The 23,338-nt window shown below is 40.5% G+C and overlaps 1 protein-coding gene across 1 annotated transcript in view; it reads right to left on the bottom strand.

Moving 5' to 3' along the window:
• The window catches only part of wdr11 (WD repeat domain 11), a 58,442-nt gene extending 38,928 nt beyond the window's left edge, over positions 1-19,514 (bottom strand). Inside the window, exons 1-9 of the mRNA XM_075475715.1 lie at positions 19,318-19,514; positions 17,291-17,402; positions 14,644-14,797; positions 14,246-14,419; positions 12,902-13,103; positions 8,555-8,720; positions 2,952-3,054; positions 2,279-2,477; positions 1,763-1,863 (exon numbers count right to left, since the gene is read on the bottom strand). Of these exons, the coding sequence (XP_075331830.1) occupies positions 1,763-1,863; positions 2,279-2,477; positions 2,952-3,054; positions 8,555-8,720; positions 12,902-13,103; positions 14,246-14,419; positions 14,644-14,797; positions 17,291-17,402; positions 19,318-19,403 (1,297 nt within the window). The 5' untranslated portion in view covers positions 19,404-19,514. The remainder of the gene's footprint in view (positions 1-1,762; positions 1,864-2,278; positions 2,478-2,951; positions 3,055-8,554; positions 8,721-12,901; positions 13,104-14,245; positions 14,420-14,643; positions 14,798-17,290; positions 17,403-19,317) is intronic.
• Between the last annotated feature and the right edge of the window lie 3,824 nt (positions 19,515-23,338).

Raw genomic sequence — 23,338 nt, 5'->3', positions numbered from 1 at the left:
GACAATTTACATAAGGCAGATATGTTGCCCTAATTCTGAGCAGGTGTGAATCGTCTACAGTTTTCATCCTGAGTGCTGTGGCATGGTTTCATTTGTACCCTCAGGAGGGTGTGAGCACAAACACAATGGAAATAAGCCAATAACTTGTAGCAATGAGAGAAGTCTGCAGTGATCCATTTCCATCCCTTTCTTACAATTCTAGATACCCTCCTCTTTTAAAAGAGCTTATTAGCACTCTGTGAAATCAAACCTTCCACTTGGCTTTACAGATCTAATGTTAAATTGATCTGAGAAGACAGCAGAAAAGAACCAGTATTGATGGTTTCATTAGCCGTCCTTGGTTGTCAAATTAAGGAGTTTAAAATTAAGGTTTTTTTTTTGTTTTTTTTTTGCACAAGCGTACATAAGCTTCATGCAAGTATATTTGCTGTATTTTAAACATGAATGTAAAGCCCAGCTCTTTTAGCGTTAGAAATACCCAGCAGAAACGTACGCCGAGGCATAGATTTTGCTCTTCACCATCTTAAAACAACTTTATTGTACGTATTTCAGTGGTTCAATCATCCAATACTGCTGCAGAGCAATTGAATATTAAATTGAGGACGCAACAATCCTGGATTTTATTGGACACTTATTGATATGAAATGATCTATTAGATATCTATTTGGTTATCTCCGGTTGCATCATAATCTTCTGATAAAAAAAAAAAGAAGACATTGAGGAGTTCCAAACAAACGAATACATAAGTAAAAGGCAAACCACACAATGAATACACTAAGTAGGGCAAAGAAAATATATACTTTGCAGCAAAAACAAAGGGGTTTTCTAGGTGGTAACTCCTGCAAGGAGCAATAATCAGTGTGTCCCTATGGATCTGACGTGCTTTCTTTTACCTTCAAGCCAGACAACAAGCTACTTTCTTCTTGACTTTTAGTGACCTGCTTGCCAGTAATACAACTGCATAAGAAAAGGTTTTGGCAGCAACTGTCAGACAGAGCTCCTGCTGCAGACAGTTATCTGGCTCCAATCTAAAAGTGTGAGCATGCATGCGCGTGTCAGGTGAGAGACGGCAAAATCTCCTGAAAGCAGAACTACGACTGCTACATCGCTCCAAGGCCAAGAGTTCACTCCAAATCTGACTCTCACCTTTAGACAATAGACAAATGCAAAGGAGAGGGGGGGATACATAAGAAAAAAAAGGGGAAAAGAGCTTTCTAGCTATCCTTTACCCGCAATAATTTTTTGATAGAAAGGGTGGAAAAGTAGAGAGGCTGAGAAAAAAAATACAGCAACAGAGAGAGAGAGAGATGGAAACACGTCATAAGCAAAAGAACAAGATAAAGCAGCTAGAACATCTAAGGGAGAGGAAGGGGCCAAGTGCACACGGGACCCTTAGCAGAGCTTCTCGGAATAAGGCCGATCTGCACACAGAGGAACACAGAGGAGAAACCAGTAGTCACAGATTAAAGCAGAAACTGAGGGGAAAGCCTGAGGCCCACATCACTCACCTGTGGGAGGACCTGAAGCACAAAAACACTCTGACGGTTGCATGCACACATATAAAACTAGATACTCTACTTCACTCTTTTAAAATGTCCCATTTTCCTCAAGAAAATTGAAACAACCTTCACCGAGAGCTTGTCAGGAAGTTTTTGCCTCAACAAAATGTGACAGACGTGACATTTTGCCTTTCAAGCACCAAACTACAGTATGTTTCTGCAGAAATATTAGATGGTGAAGCTTGTGATGTGTACATTCATACCGATCATGCTGTTGAGAGACAGATCTTGAATCCTTCTCTGATTCGGACCCAGCGGAGCTCCACAAAACGATACAGGGGAGTAGAGAGGCGACAGAGCCGAGCTGGCGAGGGGGAGATAAAAAAAACCCACATAATTTTGTTTTCATCCCACACGCCTGTTACCGAAAGCAAATGAATGGGGAGTGATGAATGAGTATTGCTTGTGCAAATGATGAATGAGATCTGCTGGACCACAGCATTTTTCTCATGGGATGACGATTGAGTTGTTGTATTGATTAGATTCTGCTCAATAAATGAGAGAGATTACCCAAGAAAACAAAAAATAAATGTCTGTTCAAAAGCAGCAAGGGAGTGTTCCATCAACAGAGAGCAAGGCATATCAATGACAGCCAGATTCTCTGCACCTCCCACCTGCAACACTCAGAAAACTACATTTATGAGTAAGCTTTGGTCAAATTTCAAAGTAGTCACACCTTTAACCATTATCTATTAGAGTTCTGTTATTTAAGTGTATACCTTGGATTGGCAACAGTCCTGCCAGTGTGGGCTTTGAGCTCCCACAGCATCACCCGTCCGTCGCTGACCATCAACGCAGCATTATTCTCGTTTACAGGGCAGATTACCATGCGATATGGTCGGACTGTCTTAGTGACCCGAATGGCGTCGCACTGGGAGCGGAGGTCGTAGACAAGCTCCTGGACACTCTGTTCTGGATCTGGAAAGGCCGAAGGACAGTTGCAGAGAGTGTGAGAGGGATAATAAAAGAAAAAGGAGAATAATGTGGAGATAGTAGCAATAATTTACAGGGGGTATGAAAAGAGGAGAAGAAATATGAGTAAATAAGTATAAATAAGTTGGTCGGAGACACAAAAGGACATGTCGGGGGGAAAAAAGGAAAACGAGCAGGGAGAGGAGTGTGTGGGGGAGATAGCAAGGTGAACAAGTGAAGGGGAGACAGAAACAATGGACTCCCTCAGGCCTACAACACTCAGTCAAAGATAAACGAGACGGTAAGAGGCCAAATGCCCAGTGGAACATAAATAAAGGCTATAAGCGCAGAGTGTAATGCAGCTTTGGCTGACCAGATGATCACTGGGGGATGGCACAGGAAGGAGAGTGGTTTGTGAGAAGAGCTCAACTTGCATGAGCTGCTCGTGAGCAGAAAGATCCCTGGGAAGAATTGCCATACCTGCAGTTTCGTCTGGATTAGTCGTGGAGCGACAGACTCGGAGCGTGATGCAGCCGTTCTCATGGAGGCAGTAGAGGGCGTCCCGCTGGGCGCAGGGAATCACCTGAACACAGTGGATCAGGGGAAAACAGTGATGGTGTGCAATCGTCATCGCATTTGCCAGCTATGTTGTTGAGATTTACTTTTCAAAAGGGCATAAAAAAAAAATACAGTTTGCAAAAAAGCTGAAACGCTGTGCAGTGTTCATTAAATCAAAAAAACAATCATTTTCAAATCTTTTAAACCATACATCTGACTTAAAGTAATACTATGTAACATTTCTACCTTAAAATAACAGCTTGAAAAAAAATTGTGCGGCTAGAATGAGTTTTAATATTACGATTGGCCTGTCTCCTATGCCCTTCGGGGGTCTGAGTTGGAAAAACTGCGCTATGTAACTTTGCTGGACCGGCCCGGGAGCTGAGCGGAAGTACTTCGACTTGCTTTCTGGCACACCTACCGCAAAAACAAATAGACCCCTCTCACGCTCCCAGGTACATTTGATTACTCTTACCTTCTCGGTCGACATAGCTTGCACCTTCTGACTCCTTGTCGGTTAGTCAACAAACATGAAAAGTGAAAGCGAAAGGGTGTTGTATTTACGACAGTGTAACCGTACATTACCTCCAAGCCTGTAGGGGGAGCTCCATAGTGGGCTTTTTGAGAAGTTACATTGTATTGCTTTAAAGAAGCGCTAGTTCATCCAATCAAATGATGAAACTGGGAACCTTTATTGTTTGTTAATAGATACCTGCTGTTTCAACTTGATGTAAGCACTACAACTAAAAAAAAATATCTTATGATGGGGTACTGTTACCACGGCCTCACACTGCTTAATTTTTTACCATTAACTGCCTGGTAACTAAGAAGACAAATTCCAGGTCAGGGCCTACTATGACGTATTTTTCAGCTCACAAAACATATCTGGACTGGTTGCTCCTCGACTGTTCTTCTGTTACTAGAGAGTCACGCTGTTCTGATATGTGTGGAGTGTGGGAGGGCACTGAAAAAGACATTGGGCCTCGTGCAACAACCGTTCGTACGCACAGATTTGTTCTTAAATCGTGCGTACGAGTGATTTAAAGAGAATTTGCGCATTCACCAATCTTTTCGTATTTTACGTTTTCTTTCAGGTACAAACAGAATTTACGAGTCATTCAGACCTGTCGTACGAGTTTCGTAAAATAGTTCGCTGTTATTCCAATCAAGTTTGCTTGACTAATGGATTGTATATTTAATTACTTTGAAGCAAACATAAATAAATATATACATTATACCCCATAATGATGCTGACATTATGTTATGATGTTTGACTTAAATTGTGCACTAATTGAAGGTTAATTTGACTCTGTATATAACAAGATCAATGGGAAGCGTAACCAGCGGCTGACTTGCTACTTTTGGATGCCTTAGCGCGCGTGTGCTCCGAGACCGGCTGACATCGCGATTAAGATTCCCAAGGACTGTGCTGCTGCGAATCTGCAGCTTGCTAGAGCCACAACTCCAGAGAGAACCACGTCAATCAAACCCAATTCCACCAAACGTCCAGGTCCTCACCACCCTTGGATTTTTGGCCACTGGAACCTTTCAGAGGGAGATTGGAGACAGATCGGGGGTGTCTCAGTCCTCTGTGAGTCGTGCGCTCCCCTTGGTCATCAAAACTCTCATCAGTTTATCACCCATGGTACATCAAATTCCCATACACTGCTGTCCAACAAGTACAAATTAAGAGGGACTTTCATGCTGTGGCTGAACTACCAATCATAATCGGAGCAATAGGCTGCACATATATACGCATCAAAGCACCCGTGCTGTCGTGGAGCGCACTGAGGTGAGGGTGTGTTTGGATACAGCGGGGGGCAAACTGCTCTATAACCCAGAGAAGGCATGCCAGATTTGCACAATATTGCCATGAACGAGGGTCTCCTACTACCTGAACCAGCCCAGGCAGACCAGAAGGTGTGGTGCCAGAAGACCCCCCCTCATGGACCGCCCCATCAAAGTGCCATCATGATGAGGAAAAAACTGATTGCACGGCTTTAGTTGCAGTCATCGAGTGCCTGGCCATGGCGAGACTTTTTTTTTTTTTTGTAATTCATTTTCATATCAAACAATTTATTTTTTATTTCGGTGACATTACGAACTACAGGTGACATTGAATTAACAGCACTCGTAATAAATTCCCATTTATTCGCTTTAGCAGGTCCTGTAATTCCACTGCTGACACTGCTAAAAATGACAGATTTTCCTTTCTGGATCTCTGAAAGCAGAACTTCAATCTCAGAGCCCGTAAAGTTGGTCTTTTTGCACCTTGATGCCATTCTCATGACTCAACACTCAACATTTCCTGGCACAGGAGCGAGGAAGCACAGCCTTATATGGTATTTTTTTGGGCGTGGAGTATGCAAATTTACTATCTTCGTGCACGTGCACTTAAATACGCACAGGTGTGATTCATCATTTACGCAGGTCGTTTACACACTTTTTCCCAAGTTAAAGTGATACTCCGGAGTAGATTCAACCTGGGGTCATTTGAACCGTGATATCCAGCCAAGTAGCCCACCCGCAGTTTTTTCGATATTGGCTGAACATCAGCTGAGTTACAGAAATATCCCGAATAGCTTCGTACAAGGGTTAATGGATCCTGGTCCGTATCTCCAAAATTACCACACTAAAATCACATGCCATGACACCAAACTTCTACAGTAGTACAAATATGGTCTGTACTCACCAAACGATGCATTTGGAAGTTTGAAAATAGTCCAGGAGTTTATTATTATCAACACAAGCCTGATAGCTTCTCTGCAGCTAAAGCTGCGTCGACGTCACTTCAGAGAGCTGGGAGCTTCAAAGTAAGATGAGGGTTGATCTACTACTGTAGACAACAAAGTATATGCTATATTCTACATGTTTTTTTATGAATTTTTATGTTGTAGAGTTGTGAAGTTATTTTATCAATGGAGAAACTGAGCAGCCTTGCTTTGTTGTCTACAGTAGTAGATCAACCTTCATCTTATTTTGAAGCTCCCAGCTCTCTGAAGTGACGTCGACGCAGCTTTAGCTGCAGAGAAGCTATCAGGCTTGTGTTGATAATAATTAACTCCTGGACTATTTTCAAACTTCCAAATGCATCGTTTGGTGAGTACAGACCATATTTGTACTCCTGTAGAAGTTTGGTGTCATGGCATGTGATTTTAGTGTGGTAATTTTGGAGATACGGACCAGGATCCATTAACCCTTGTACGAAGCTATTCGGGATAACTCTGTAACTCAGCTGATGTTCAGCCAATATCGAAAAAACTGCGGGTGGGCTACTTGGCTGGATATCACGGTTGAAATGACCCCAGGTTGAATCTACTCCGGAGTATCACTTTAAGAGCGTTTGTTGAATCTGACGTGGCGTGTTCGTACGAGACCTTCGTACGAAAAAAGTAAGAGAAATTTAGAATAAAAATACAAAAATGTTCTTGCATGAGGCCCATTGTCTAAAGGTGCATTTCAACCAACAGTCTGCAGGACTTAAACTGCCCACAGCTTTGTTCAAGGAGCTTAAAGTTTTTTTCAGGCAGTACTTTTACAGTCCTACATAGGTCTGGATGAGGCAAAATAAGTCAGCTGAACAGTGTCTCTCTCCCCAAACAGTCTTTGAAGGAGTGTTGGCACTGCTGTGCTGCTTACACAGACAGGAAGTCTGCGTCAGCTTTATTCACTTAAAACCTGTCGATTTTCCAAATTTCTATGGTGCTTGAGTATTTCAGCTTCGACAAAATGCAGCTTAAGTGGCAGCATATGCTGCTTTAAAACCTGTATTATAATTCAATACTCATGGTGCCTTTGCAGCTGAATAAAGGCCCATTTCCTCCACAGGAACCTTTTCCAGGAACCAGGGTCTTTTAGGGGGTCCTTCCCTCTGCCTCCGCCATTTCAACCACGGGAGCCAGGGGCTGAAATTGGTTGTGGGGAGAAATTTTGAACCATATGGTGATCTTTGGTATTCAGGATGCATTATCAATGATCCCCAAAGAGAATGTAAATCTTTGATTCATTGGACCAAAGGACAGCTTTCCACTTTGCCTCAGTCATATGTTGTCCAAGCACAGGGCCAGAGAACATGGATCTTCGGTGTCATTTTCTCTGCAATATTTTAGCTTGTAACTTGTTTTCGTGAAAGCAAATGCTTCCTATTAGCTCCATTTATACTCATGTTAATAAGCAACCATTAAAAATGGCAATCAATTTGTGTCTTGTCAACTTTGCAGTGATACGATTTAGTCTTAGGTTTACTTTGATTAACTTGTACTTGATAAACTGGCAACTGCATTTTGTTTACGTGCCAAACCTAACAGCACAGATAGTACACTCCAGAAGACCTTCGCTAAGTTGTGTCATCACTCATGCAAATAAGCTGTGACAAGCACTTTATAATGCTTAGAGTGGGGAGGTGTTGAGTGGTCAGAGTCTGAATAGCTGAGTTATGTCCCTCTTCTTCAGTACTTGTTCACTTTAGATCATATTCCTTGACTACAAAGGCTCATTCTCTTTATTCTCTTCTCTCTTTATCTTTTTAAACTGCAGAAACATTTATTAAAACGAGACCACCGGCAACCAAACTGGGATTTATGCAACTTCACACATACAAACTTTTCAAACATCGACTTCGAGTGTGGAGAAAGAACGGGGAAACAAACTGGTCCAATCATGGGCATCCATGCATGAAATTCAAAAAAACATTATTTCAAAAGGGCAGATTGTAGCTCACATACAGTAGAACCACAGCAGTGAATGAGCCCTATATTCTGTGTCAAGCCTCCACAATGGTTATTCTCTTCATAGTCAGACACAGAGCTGGGAGAGAAAGCTGCAGTGAACAGAGTAACAAATATATGAGTTTCTATTGCAATACTGGCTCTGCAGCTGTGACAAATCCTCTATATAATAGCCCCACAGCATTCATCAATTTCCAATTAGAAATGTAGACTGTTAAAGCATGGGAACTGGCACCCAAAGGTCAACTTTGTTGCTGACTGTGACTATAGAACCAGAGGACATGCAGCATCTATGCTGGTGAGGTATTTCTGCTGTAGTTCAGAACCGCATGGCCCTGCTGTGCAGTCGTCCCACCTTGATGAGGTGAGAACTGAGAGTGAGGAAGAGAAGTAGGGAACTTAATCATTCACGGCAGGTGGAATTGGGTTCTTGGGGGAATCATCCATAAATGCGGGCAGATTTTGGTAAAGCCTGCACGAGTAATGCAATAAAAGTAGAAAGTGAGAAACAAGTTAATTCAAGGGTAATGCAGGAGAGATGAGAGAGCAAGACAGCCCAGCCATCCTGTCATTTATCTCACCTAGACCAATTAGGACGTCATAACAAACATATCATCGCAACTGACTTCCAGGTGCTCAGCAGGAAAGTCTGTACATTACATTGGAAAACACAAGAGAACCGTCTGGGAAAATCTGGGAGAATTTATGAAATTTAGAAAGTTAGGAAACTCAAACCGTGGTCTCATCTGAAAATAGCTTCACTCTGGCCTCACAGATATGATGCATGCGGTCCCTCACCTGGATGAAGGGCACCCCTGAGCGCTCGATGGCCACCACACCCACTGTCTGGCTGAGCTCCAGGTCCAGGATTAAAATCTCTCTGGGATAAAGCAGCAGCATGTGGTTCCTCTTGGATGGCAGGTAGGACAGCTGCAGACAGTCGTTCAACGTCACTGCCTCCGCACTAGAGCGGCACAAAGCGGAGGAAAGACAGCAGGAAGACAAGGAGAATAAGTACAGGAACAGATTATTGTTTTCCCTGAGAAACCCCTGCAAGCACTGGAGCACTGAAGCTGAATTTCTTAAAGTGTACCACCGACTTAGTTTTGCACATTTGTTTTAAGCCCGAAATACAGCCACCAAATCAGGACTGGGGAGACAAAACGTAAAAGGCTGTTCGCAGGAAGAACGTCTCAATAACAGGACAGACTGACAGTCAGTCGTGTTCAGTAAATAAATCACCAGATATCCAACAAGGGAATGCTGCAAAAACATCACATGCATATGAATTATGCAAATAAGTACAACAACGTGATGCTGAATCTGAACCGTTTCATCCCAGAGATCAGTGTAATATTGATTCATGTCCTCTAGATGAGTGAATCAAAGATAGTGCTGTGGTCATCTCTGTGAAAGACTAAAGACAGAAAACTTAAAAGAAAACTGAGTGATGGATGGCTGAGGAGCTATTCCAGAAGTGTCAGACAGAATTTGCTTTCTAACATCAACAGCTGATCTGTTATTTGCTGCATCTTATTTCATGTGTTTAAATCAATGACAAAACAATTTTCTCCATGGCAGAAGCTCGATTTGATGTTTCCCTACGGCAACAAATTAGGCACAAATACTTAATAGTTCTGTCGACAAGGAAAAGAGTGCTGATTTTCACAGAGTCTATGAGATGGCCCACAGAAATAACTCACTGCAACAGCTTCATTCCCCTTCGTCACGGTGTGATAGAATAAGACTTGCAAACGTTTAGCAGAATGGAGATGGTTATCATCGGGGGGAAAGGATAACAGATAAAGCAGACCGAATAGAGGAGTATTTAAAAGTTGCTGAGCTGAATCACAGTTGCCTGCTTTCTGGTGAGGAGGCAACATTGGCAAAAATGTCTGGATCCACAAGAAGCAAAACATCGGGAAGAAACAGTGAAAGGGACATATGTGTTGAGGTATTAAAGCTGGATGTTACCATAGTAACAACTGAAGTCCCACTGAAACTGGACAGAAATCTGAATAAATGAGTAACAACTACTTCATGGTTAGTAAATACTTTACTGTTCTTGTTTTTGTAATATGAAGTCACATTTTTTATTTTTTTTCCTGTGCATGTGGGCGTGGATGAGCGTGAAGCTACTTTCTATCATTTTGATAAAGGGACCAAATCTGCGCTTGTAAACAACTAGATTAATGGTTGCCTTAGGAAACACTAATGTTCATGATTTAGTACTTCAGGCTGTCTGATAACACTGTGGGAGAGAAAAATCTGATTTACCCCCCCCCCCCCCCCAATCTATCAACAACTAGCAGGAACAGCCACAGTGGAAAGATACTGTACCACTGAACATGATCACCCCTTAAAAATGAGACACAAAAGCAAGATAAGCAATTACACACAGTGTGAAGAGAGAGGAGGAAAGGTGTTATATACAAACAGTAGGCACAAAGACTGAAAAAGAAAAGACAAAAGAGGTAAGCCTCAGAATAAAGAAACACTGGATTAATGGAATGTTTGCTATTAGATCTGGTTGTGTAGGTGTACAGAGACACTTAAGCGTTGCTGCTATAAATAACCCTGCATGACAGTCACAACAGCTCAGCTGCCAGTGCCTCAGACACGTCTTTGATACATTGTTTTGGAAATTAGAGCTTTATAAGATGTATTCATTCTTTGTTCTCAGTTAGTCTACTTCTCGTCCGTTTTGCTTTTAAATCAGTCGAGAAGAAAAAGTGATCAAATTCCTCAACTGTCTTCTAATGAAATTGGTCCTTCACTCACCAACGCTTGATTCTATTCGGCAGAAGATCAGATATGATCTTCAACGTTGACTTCTCGTGTGCCTTTGCATTGTTTATTGATGATGTTAAGGCAGAGGCACGCAAAAGTCAGCCTCAGCTGAAGTAAGCTCTGAGAGTCTCTAAATAATCCGTATGGAGCAGCAAGAAAATCAGCAGGAAAGACGGCCTGACAGGGAGGCGAAACATTTATATTAGGCCTGTTTTGGATTCTGCAATGTTATGGGTACCAAGGAGCATGCAAAGTTTGCAAAAATAATCGTCAAGTATTGTGAGAACACATCAAATACTTGGGGTTCCGTTATCCACCATAACCCAGAGCTGGAAGGTGTTAAAGTCTAGCAGCTGACCAACGCATGTTGCGCCACTTTAATCATACTACTGGTAAATCTGAACGGGGCAAAAATGATTTCTTTAAATCCAGATCAAGATATCTACATTTACACTCCTACAGACATTTGGTGCCATGTAAAAGTATTGAGCCAGCGCTTATCTGATCTATTTCCAGTTAATGAAAATTAAGTGCAGCAATTTATCTATACATGCAAAACATAAAATGAAAAACACTATAAAAAGGCAAATACTGAGTTTGTACAATTGCAACAAGCTTGAAAGTCAACACTCATTGCTATAACCACAGCTTGAACAAAAGACTCCTTCACAGCCATCCCTCCATGGAGAGGATTTACTTACAGCAGGGGAAAAAAATGAATTCCTTTTAAGATCATATCTTTTACTTATCTGCAGTAGATGTGGATTGTTTCCCATTTTCTACGGACACCACTTTCAGATATTGGTCATCTGCTGTAAATAATTATTTTTGTTTTTTTTTCCCCAGGATCTGACGCTTCCTCTTTCTTTCCCTCCACTTGTCCAGTTTCCTCCTATTTTCAAGGCCACACTGCATACCATGCGGAAAATGGGAATCAACTTCTGGGTGCAAAAATACTCTTTAATTCTGTCAAACTGTGTTCTTTGTCTTTTTTGTAAATGCAACTAAACAAATGGGGACAAATTACGTGATTTCGCAACAGGCTGCTGGTAAAGTGCCTAAAGATACCATTAAAACTGGTTCATGCTAAGTTGTCCGTTCGGTGTCGACACGAGACTGGTTCGACCCTTGAATCTGGTGTCTTTTTATGCTTGAATGATTCACAGATCACAGTGAGGTGACTAAACAACAACAAAAAAAAAATCAGGTATAAGGACTGAAAATGAGTGAAAAAGCAGGCAGTGTACAAAGAAACTTGCACCTGTACTGTTCCTCTAAGTCATTAAGTTTTCAAGATATGTGACCAACAAGAAACTTTGACAGTAAAACAAAACAAAAAACAATGTCTGCTGTAAGTAGAACCAAATAAACAAACTCGCTCATCACTGCAAGCCAAGCACAGGAAAGACAGAATCCAAACTGGTCTCCCCAACTGAAAAGCTGTCAGACATGCTCTGATGAAAAGACTCAAACGACTGAACTGATCATCAGCACAAAACCACAGAATTACACGGCGCATACGGGGATAACTCAACATGAGGGCTCATTAAAAGAGAACATAGAACAACACATAAATGTATAGGTAAAGTATAAATAATGTGCACTTTTCTTTTTGAATTCCTCATATTTAACTAGAGGGTGGGGACTTTGATAAATCAGGTTCAAATTATTCAGTGCCTCAATGTGTTGTTCCGCAACAGAGGACAAAACGTTATTATCGCACGCTGAAGTGTAGAATCATTCAAAGCAGCAAAGCGTGGACCAATCTACCAAAAAAAATTGTCTTTAGTAAAACTCCACTGATATAACCATGTGGAATGACCTTCAAAGATTTTTCTGAAGTGCCGCTGAAAGGTAGCATCATTGAAATTCAGACCAGTCTGTGGGGAATTTCAAAGGCTGAGATATATGAGCATGGCAGGACTAGGCAGAGGGCAGGATGAGATGAAAACAACTGATCTGATGTGGTGACCCAAAAGTGGAGCAACTGAAAGAAAGCTGGTCTCAAAGCTTACTCTTCTTTTCTTTTTTTCTTTTTTAATATTGGATGGGATCAAATTGAGGGACCAAAGTGGAACGGCGTTGAGCATGTAGGCGGATGCTCTGTGAACAGCAGATCCTCAGTTAGATTTTGAACTGGCTGGACCATTTTACAGTAAATCGGTAATTTAGAAAAAGAGTAAAACATTTTTTTTAAAAGTGTGCCACTTGGTCATGCTTTATACGGTCCCACTGTGGACCCGAGAAGAAAGCAGTCGACTCCAAAAGTTCTCCTTTCAAAACTGTCAATTTGAGAGTTCTGCAATCAGCATCTCTGATTCGAAACTACAGCTGGAGAAGAAAAGTGGCACCTACGTGGGTTTTTCATTGGTGATGAGCACTTTGACCTTGTTGAGGGCCTTCTTGGCCCCCGTAGGGGCCGGGGCAGCAGCGGGTGCAGGTTTGGTGTGAGCTGGGCTGGCGTGGGGGCTGGCAATGTAGACCTTTTTTCCAGTGCTGCCTGGTGGTTTTGAGTGGGTGAAATCTGTGATGAAGACGATTCCTTCGCTGGTCAGCACTGCCGAGCAAGAAGGAGACAACATTAAGATCATGAATGTGCTTGTTACTCGCACCGTGAGGGGTTAGGCTAAGAGGTTACTGCTATGAATATTAAGTAGTTATTGGAATGAATTGCCCTTGAATATCTATTAAATTACATATATCTATTTTATGTAATGTTTCCTGTATCGGTTCTGGATATCTCAGAGTCAAACTGAACATCGAAAGCGTTCCTGGGAGAACTACAGGTGTGGATCTCACAGATTATCCTGCCAACAGAAAGTTGAAGATCCTTTTGAGTTTTCTATTTTTTTTTTTTCCATGTTTGTGTGTCTTTCAAGTTAAATTCATTCCATAATTTTTCTCTCATAAATACATGCAGCGCTTCTTTATAAGAAGGCAACACCTGTTTTTGGGGATGTTTTGTTATGGTTTTCAAATAAAAGACAAAAAATGTTTCCCATTTATGTCAGATTTCAGAGCTTTTAGTGATCACTTGGTTGAAGCCCTACTTTCTCTTTGGAAGCTTCTTGCATTTCCTTTTTATTACCATTAATGAATATATATATTTTTTCCTCGTATAATTGTTTAAACTCACTCAGGGTGGATTGGATGCGTTAGTGCACAGCCACTTTAAAGTCATTCCAGCTACTCCTGGGCTATAAGAGTTTTCTAGAAGGCACTCTTTTGTCTCCTCAGTGGAAAGCTTCAGGGTGGTGCTGCGTTAAAACCTCCACCCACTCTGAGATCCTGTGGGCTGTAGAATAGATTGCCTAGATTTTTCTACATCCCAGTAGCAAAAATGAAAAAATAAATGCTATCACCGTGATCTTTCATTTCAGAATGGCAGGAGATGCTGTGAAGCGTGAAGTGGAAACTTTAAAGGCTTCAGACATTTTATTGCGTCCTTCCCAAAATGTTCCCAAAAACACGAGGAGTATTCAACATACAGAGCCATCTTTAGGACAGCTAATAAAGGTAAAATGGCAGAGAGGGTTAAAACAATTCTGTACAAAGGATATCCAAGTCTTTCATCTTTTAAAATAACTTACAAAATCGAGGGCAGGCATACTTAGGTTTAAGAACAGTAAATCTAGAAAATCACTATATATCAGGAAGTGGGAAATTGGATTGAACTCGGACAGCTTTTCATTAACCTACATGCCATGTTAGATGGATCAAAGGGGTCGAACGAAAAGGAGAGGATATTCTCAGCGTAGCTCTTCTTCCACAGCTTGGTGCCCGTGTCTCCGTTCCACAGAACGATGTAGTTGGGAGGGTGGACGGCTAACAGGAGATCACGAGACGCATCCTGATTCCACAGCCACTCCAAATCTGACAGGGAAAGAGAGAGCATGACAGGAGAGGACAAGGGTGGAGGCATCATGTGCACCAGCAGGTGTGACACTAACTGCATCCTAATGAAAACAAACACCCAACAACAGAGCAACAGCTCAACATTTGTTCTTGGCAGGGCTGCAAGAATGATTTCCAACTCCTGTGGTGAGCTGGAAACATTCAGTCAAAGCCAACACGATTGGTCTGTTGAGGATCCTCACCCTGGATAGGTTTGGAGTGCTCCTGTATCTCACAGTGGGCCGTGCCGCTGACAACATCCCACACAATGATCTTTCCCGACGCATCTCCCGAGGCCAGCCTCAGACAGTAGGGTGAACTCAAGTTGTGGTAGTAATTTTCCCTGGACCATTTCACCTAGAAGCACAGAACACTGAGTGAGCCTGTGGCAGCTTCATATTTGTTGATAGAGCGTTTGTCAAAATGTTAATAGCAGCTTCTCTGGATGAAAAGACTATGCGTTTAACTTAAGATGGCTTATGGAAGAATGATCTAAACTATTAAGGAACTACAGTACAGGCTTTAAATGAAACACTAAAGAGCCAGTTTTTTTTTTAATCTCTTAGGGGAGACAAATGGCAGATTGTATGAGTTGGTTTTTAAGCAACCGTTTACATCTGTGCATATGTTTCTGAATATGTGCACTCTGTATTGTGGCTACTTTTTGTTTATCATCGAGCAAGCCTTCTTGTGTCAGGCTCGGTGCTGAGGAAGGTCCTGCTGCTGTGGCTGCAGTGGTTCGCAAGATGAAGGTGTGCTTTGGAGTGACGAATAAAAATCAATATTAAATCTATTGTCCAATATTTGCCGCTTTACAAAACACACAGAGACATATACACAGTGGGACTCCATCAGTACAAAAATCAAGCTTTATCAGCGCTGTACAGTCTGGGTGCCAGAAAGAGGCAAAGCTCATGCTTAAGGTCACACAATGCTGACTTTAATACGGAGGGACATAAATATCAATTCTAAAGTGTGTAAACAAATATTCTGAAAAATCTATGTGAAACGGATTTAAATAGAACTGCGTGCAGATTAAATGCATTGTACAAAGTCTTGAGCCATCCTAGTTTCTTTATCCGCTGCCAGGGAAACAGGATATAGGTGCAGCTGTTTATAGAAACAAGCACAAAGACAGATGGAAATGCAAAGTTTATGTATATTAAAAAAAAAAAAAAAAAAAAAAAAAGTTTATGCAGTTCTAAGAAGCTTGAAAGTCAATATTTGGCATGTCCACCTTTATTTTCCACCACAGCTTTAACCCTGTAGGACAAGATTTTTGTCATTTCTTTAAGTAGTCTTCAGGAATAGTTCTCCAGGCTTCTTGAAGGACATCCCAAAGCTCTTCTTTGGATGTTGGCTGCCTTTTGCTCCGTTCTCTGTTAAAATGACCCCACACTGCTTCTATCATGTTGAGGTCCGGGCTCTGGGGAAGATTCTTCACTCTACAAAACCTGTTCTTGTTCTTCCACTTCTTGTGTCATTCGGCATAAATCCGCCATTACTCCCTGTTGCCTTCCCTTGAGAATGGCTTATTCACAGCCCCCCCCCTCCTTAGAGACTATTTCTGATGAGGCTTCAGTGAACAGTGGACGGATCAACTGAAGGATAAGATGCTGTCTCAGGCCCTGTATCAGGTCTTTGTTGGATTTTTTTCATGAATCTTTTTTTTTCTGCTACTTCTTTTGTTATATTCCACTTTCCAGTTTCCTCAGATTCTTTCAAGGACACACTGCACATCATGCAGAAATATACCAAGTTTTGAGCTAATAGCTATTTGGGAATAACTTATTGGTACAAAAATGCATAATACACCCGTCAGTGTGTTATGTTTGGCATTGTTTGTAGACGCCATTATAGAAATGGGGAACAAATGATGTGTCTTTACGACAGGCTGCTAATAAAGAAGTGCCCACGACAATACAATGATAAAAAAAGAGGTTTTTTGCTAAGTTGTCTGTGCAGGCGATGCTGGTTCAGTGCATGAATTAGCCGTCTTCTTTATGCTTGAAAGATTCAAAGTTCAGTGTCAAATGGCTTCACCAATACACATTCCTCTGAAAATGGTCATGCACAAAAGGCTGCACAGAAAATGAGTGAAAAGGCAGAAAAACTTCAAAAAGCCTGGAGGACTATCAAAAGGATCCAGTAAAGTTTGGTACAGTTTGGCACCCTGGAAGCCAAATATCTCAAAAGAAATGAGGAGCGGCTCAAGACTTTTTCACAATACTGTGAAACTCACAAGCCAAACTCAAAACGCAAAGAAATGGAATTTAAGAGCAATGACCAACATTTCTGTTTCTGCTCCTAATGATTAAATATCCTGCAAAGACCTTTCATGATCGAAAAAGAGCAAAAGGAGAAAAACCAAGTACAGCAGATGTCACCGACTTGCAGACTTTAATTGTTCCAGACTAATTCAAAATGTTCTACACTCGTGGTTCCTTTGGTGGAGGAGTTTGGCTTTTCTCCCACTGTACAATTAACTAACAGGCATCAAACTCTATATGTGGTCTGTGCAACAGGGCTGCAACTACTAACAACTTATCCCATTACTTATCCCACTCAGGTTTTAAACAAAAGCACAAGCAATGTGAAACATCTGCTGCCTCTCTGTTTTTATGTGTTAAGACTGTCAGAGAAATGTCTTGCATGCAGAAATCACTGAGTTTCTGGAAATTGTACTTTTTTATGTTTTGTCTAATTAGCTTCACAGTTATATAAATAACTATCCAGACAATAACCAACAAAGTAAACTGAAAATAAATGACATCATCGGCTGCAGCCCTGCTGGAGAGAGAAAAACAGTTCAGCTGATGAAAAGGACACTCGAGAGCTGATGAAACTCACCTTGACCACATTTGCTTTGTGCCTCTCCAGGACCTGGATGGTCTGAGACGTTTTTGGATCGATAATGAGAATGCTGGAGTGGCATCCTTGAGCTATTAACCCCTGCCAACCCCTACGGGAAAAAAAAAAAAAAAAAGGAAAGTCAAGACACATGAGGGGAGGAGGGGAAGTAACAGAAAAAGAAAATGAAAGACCTTTCCACTGCAGAACAGAACAAAGACAAAAAAAGTGGCTGAGCATTCTTTGTGTGACCTGTTCACCATGAAGCAAACGTCACAAAATATGAATAAACACCGTACGGCATTAAGCATACGTTTCAAGCAGGTCTGATAAAAGCTTGAATATCTATCCTCTCATACAAGGATGGCTCCAAAACTGGGTCTGCATTAGAATTTCTTGCTTGTTGTCGTTATGTGTCAATTTCCAACTTATCCTCTCTCAGCGTGCCTGCAATGATCATAACTCAGTCAAATAAGACCAATATAAACTCAAGTAGTTTTCTTGCTCAAAAACTTTCAAAAAGACCAGAAAGTTCTACCAAGGCCGAGTGGAAAAATAAGAAATTAATTTAAAAAAAGGATCCCGTATCCAGATCGAAATAAACAACTACTACTGAGCTGGGTCACGTCCAATCAACCCTGGTCAAATTTTCACTCAAATAAATTCAGAACTACTTGAAGAATCCGGCTAGAAAACAGCTAAACATAGATAAAACCACACTAAACCCAATATCTCCTTTAGGAAGGTATTAATTTAGCCCTAATAATACAGTCTAACACTGTACACACAAAGTTAAAGGTATTGGAAAAAAAGAATATGTAGAATCACATAAAATAAGGAAAAGCCTTAAATATAATGTGATTTTTCCCATTTCATCATCAATCTAATTGATCTAATTCACATTCTGTGTACAAGCTGAAATAATGTGACCCTCAATGCCTACAACTCCTACTGTAAGTGAGTTAATCCATCAGTAAACTGATTGAATTTAGTTCAGTTTGGCTCAAAAGTTGGTCAAACCTGGTAGAGAACAGGGAGGGATGGAGACAGGAAAACAAAAGAAAATGGACCTCACAGAGAAAGACATGGAACTGTGCTGCCAAGACAACATTAACAGCATAAATCTATATGCTGGACTGAATTACTGACCTTGACACCCACACAGCCTCCTAAAACTAAGTTTGAGGAGTTAGTCTTCAGTCTTTAGAGTATGTTCGATCTGCTAATTAGCATTAATTCAGAGGCAAGTCTCAAATTTTGAGCATGCTATAAACAACAACAACACAGTTTGTATACAAGATGCCTTATCAGAAAAGGTAGCTTTGTGCCAGGAACGCTATACAGCGCATAAGCAAGCCCAACTATCCAAAAGTCAACTGAATGAAATGGTCACATTCTCTATAGAGTGCCTAAAGACCAGTTTCCTTCCTGACAGCTGACTTGAATGACATCCAGTCATATAATGCTGCACATGCACATTCCAGACTATCTATTCCACAGAATGAAGCACTTGGTGCATTGTGACGTAAAAAAACAAAACATAATTGGCAATTGAGGCCCTAAAATGTCGAGCAGATTAAATTAAGCAGGAACGGGCTCTGCTTTGATTTCAAAACTGCAGCAGTTCCTCTCTTCAGTTACTAAACACACAGAGAGCAAACCACTGCATTCCGTTTACATTTTAGTACCCCCAGTTTGTTTGTTTTTTCTAAAAAAAAAACCAGACACAACTGGCATAATTTAGATTAATTCCCACAGCAGCTTCTATCTCTACGGGAGTACTGTGATTGGTCGGCTGAGGGGAATCATCAGGTCCATAAAATGTCACATCACATGACACAAGATGTCCTGCATGCAACATTGTCAGCAGTCGTTTACTCTGGGGGTCTTCACTGCAGCCGTGAAAGTAAACTTCTTTGTGAAACACACTAAAATGAGAACGACAGCTCCTCTGTATGACGTAGTATAACTGATGATTGAATTAACGAGCTACGAAATTATGCTAGCGACTGTGGTGCAGTACTCACCAATCTACGGCGGTTTTGTTCTGCAAATTGAGGGTGCCAGTCAACGTCCGAGCAGCGAGTTTGATGTTGACGGTGTAAGGAATCATTGTGGTTAATAAGAACTTATGCTACATTAACATTCATTGACCACCGGCTGGAAAGATGAGTTAGCTTCTATGTATCGTCTCTGTTGTCAGTTCTACCAGGAAGAGACTGGTGTCCCTAAATGGAGAGCCGTGCAGGAACATATTCCAGCGTAGTGGTGTTCCACAAGTGACATAACACATTTTTCAACAATTGACCATTTTTTAAATTATCTTAATTTATTTCACTTTAAAGAAAATCATTTTGCATATACTTACCTGTTCTTTTTTTTTTAATCCAATTGCTTCTACTCCTAATTTCTTGTTTTACCTCAAACCTTCCTATGGTCAAATATTACTCGCTTTGCTCAGGATAACTGCCCATTTATGTACACCTCACTGGTTGCAAATGCAACACAAGGAAACCGCATTTTTTTAAGGATACATTTTTCGCAAACAAAAACATTCACTCTCCGCATCGCAGCAATAAGCATTTATGTCATCTGCATTCTTTCAGTGTAATTCTTGACATATATAACGAGCCACTAAAGTTAAACGGATCGAGATGAGGGAAAAGGAGGTTTTTATGTGTTTTATATTTTCCTATATTTGCTTTTAGACAGAACATGTTTTGCCATTTTTCATTCGTTTTCATAATTGGTTTTTATCACCTATCCCCTCTGCTTTTGTCCGATTTGCATGTTAATGTCAATGGGTTAACCCAAAAATGATAATATTTCTCCTTTTACCGCCTAGGTGTTTGACTCGCAGTCAAAAATCATCTGTTGTCTCTTAAGATTAAGTCACATTGATGGTTGTTACTGGTGGCTCACTTAATCTTGGGAACAAAACTCAGCTGGCAAACAGTCATTTTTGTATTTGTCAACCTTCCTTGAAGAACTAATCTTTGAATTTAGTCAGATATATATCAGACTTTTATGTCCAGATTGCTTAGCTCAAATAATCTGGTTTCTTTTGGACTTTGGCAGTCACAATGGCATTGTTCACACTGCAGGAAAAAGTGGCCCAATTTCAACTTTTTTGCCCATTTGTGACACATATTTGTTTTTCTGTCAGTCTGAACAGCGTGTGGTCCTAAATCGAATACATATCTGATGTTTTTCAAAGCAATCACAGTCTGAATGTTCATCTGAAGTTCATCCAACTTTTACGTCATTGAAGTGAGACGGATGTCACAATTCCGTGCCGAAGATGCTAAGAGTAGTGCCTTGGGGTACTCCCACAGAAAATAATGAGCTTGTTGCGTACACATTTCTAAATATTTGTGCAAAATGTGTTCATGTAAAAGAAACTAAGTTTTTCACCAGGCGACAGATTTATATGAAGACAAACTCATGTGTTTTGTGATACTTTCACATACCTTTCCTCCAAGGCGTTCATTCTTTTCTTCACTTTTACATCTTTCATTTAGATAACCTATTCACATCAATTTTAGATGAATTAGTTTTAACTGAATATTAACCCCTGGGACATCTTATATAAATTGTGTGCACATACAAACATTATGTAAGACAGTTTTCATGCACACTTGGAGATGTGTGAAATGTATGTCGAATGACAATGTGCAGGCAGTGTTAGAAAGCATGAGCCAGTCATGAAATTATGCAGGAATTCAAAGGTTTATACTTCTCCCTTAAAACATATTAAAACAATATTTTGCACCTAAATTGCCAACTGCATGTTGCAAAATGCATTCTGGCACACTCTGCAGTCCACATAAGTCACCCTGCGATCCGTCCTTGGTAACACTCTCTTGTGTCCTCTCCAGAGTGTTCTGGCAAATGCGTCCCCAGTGGTTCGCAAACCATTTAAAGATTCCAGTAACCTTTAGGAAACCAATTTGTTACCTGAAACTCATGTGGTGTATGTATGTTAATATCAGTACAGCAAACAAACTAATACCAAATCCCATATGTTGCTCAAAAGGGAACTATAAATTCCAAAATATTGATATTTTGCTAAACAAAAGTGCAAAGAAAAGGTAGCTTCTTCTTTTCTTTGCTCAAAACTTGCACTATTCAAATCAAGATGATCAACTTTAAGTTGAATGAGCAGCTGACTTCTATCTGTCTTTGAAAAGGCAACTAGGTCTTATTACTTTGTAGAGAACGATGGAAATCAAGTCTGCTTGTCCACTGAGTGGTTAACATATTCTGTGAGGGCATGGCAAAGCTTTGGTTTTAATAATCTGATAGAACATTGTATAATTCTATGATTATCATATCATCCTGAAAGCTTTGTACTTACAGCGATAAATGACACGTGAGCAGAATTACAGCACTGAAAGTAAAGCAATCGAAAGATAATATTTTTTCAAAACATTAAATAATTGCAGATTAAAAGCTTTGTTTAATTCAAATAGTATCGTACTGAAATTCACTGAATCTCCATACCCGCTTTGATAATCCTTTGCAAGTAAGAAACTGATTTAAATTGCTCAGTGCTGGTAGTTGTTCCCTTTTTTCATAACTGTTTGGAACAGCAAAATTTCACCTTTACAAATAAAAATCCACTGTGTCTATTTTGGAGATACTGAGTTACAGTAACTTGTGCACAGAATGGATGTATGATATCTGTTATTTGGGAGAAGGTTTATGACATCACTTAAATATTGAGAGAGCTGTGGGATGAGGATGTCACAAAGAAGAAAGGTGATATTAGATTGGTTCCACCGCAAACCCCAACTGCGACTGAAGATATATAACAGGATTTGGTTGATTTGTGAGTGTGTGGTCTTGTTTTTCCATAGTAAAGGGGTCCAAAAATCAGAAGCTCACATGTGGGCTCTAACAACAAAACTGGTTTTAGCTGGGGTTGAATTAACTGACGCATTAATTTCAGGATTGGTATGTAGCATGTGGCTGTGATAGGGTGCAAATGTTGTCAATGCTTTCGATTCCACCATGTCCATCCCGTAAGTCACTTTGTGCTCCTCGACTTTATAAATGCTCTACACTAAATATATAAATCTTCTGTTTCTGATGGCAGTTGCATCAAGCTGCACAGAGCAAATGAGCTGGGCAGGAACTCAGACTCAGGACCTTAAAGAATCCAGGCAATTTTTTACAATATGACATTTCTGAAGAAACAGTATACATCCATGGCATCAGACCAGAAACCATACTGTTTGGAGTTCATTTTTTTTTTTTTTTAATGGTTTGGAACTGGTGGTTTTGACATGAAAAAATAAACAAATAAAAAAAGTTTGAAGAGTGGCCAATAGCTATAACTTGTTCAGGGACAGATGTCAGACCATATTTTTAACACTTTCCCCTCCCTTTTATTTGTCAAACTACTTGTTAAAGTGCCTCTATTATGGAGCATTTTACAAGTGATAACCTTGCTAGCCAGCAGAATAGCTCTTTTATGTACCGTCAGCAGAACAGGCTTTTGTTTACAGGTCAATGGTTCACAGTCTTGTTTTATTACCACTGCCTCACTCATATGCAGCACTTATATTTCCACACTTATATTTCCACACTTATATTTCCACTAATATAAAATATTTATATTTTATATATGATGAACTACTCTCGCTGGCTTTCAGAAGTAGACCTAAAATAAACACACGACATACCATTAACACATCAAGGTGTTGTGACTAAAATGAAAAAGCAATAAAAACAGCTTGAAGTCAGGGAGACGACGGAAAGGGCTCTTCTAATTTGCCTCCCGACACAGTTTACCTCAGAGTTAATGTCTCTCCTTTTTTTTCTTTTTTTTTTTTTTTACAAAAATGGCTGACTGCAAAATGTCACATTTGTGTGCTCACTGAAATTAGTCACGGTAATCTTTTTGTGGAAAAGAGTTTCTTGTGGCCAAATGCAAGTCAAATACTTGCTGTTTTTGTATTTGCACCAACTCGAGGAATATCGAGGTTTCAGCCTGCAAGATACACACGTCTCACTGCCAGTCTCTTTTAACTCAGCGCTCCCCAA

This window comes from Odontesthes bonariensis, chromosome 2 (genome assembly GCF_027942865.1).
Source record: "Odontesthes bonariensis isolate fOdoBon6 chromosome 2, fOdoBon6.hap1, whole genome shotgun sequence".
Taxonomy (NCBI): Eukaryota; Metazoa; Chordata; class Actinopteri; order Atheriniformes; family Atherinopsidae; genus Odontesthes; species Odontesthes bonariensis.
The sequence above is the reverse complement of the archived record's forward strand: the minus strand, read 5'-3'. Positions and strand labels throughout refer to the sequence as shown.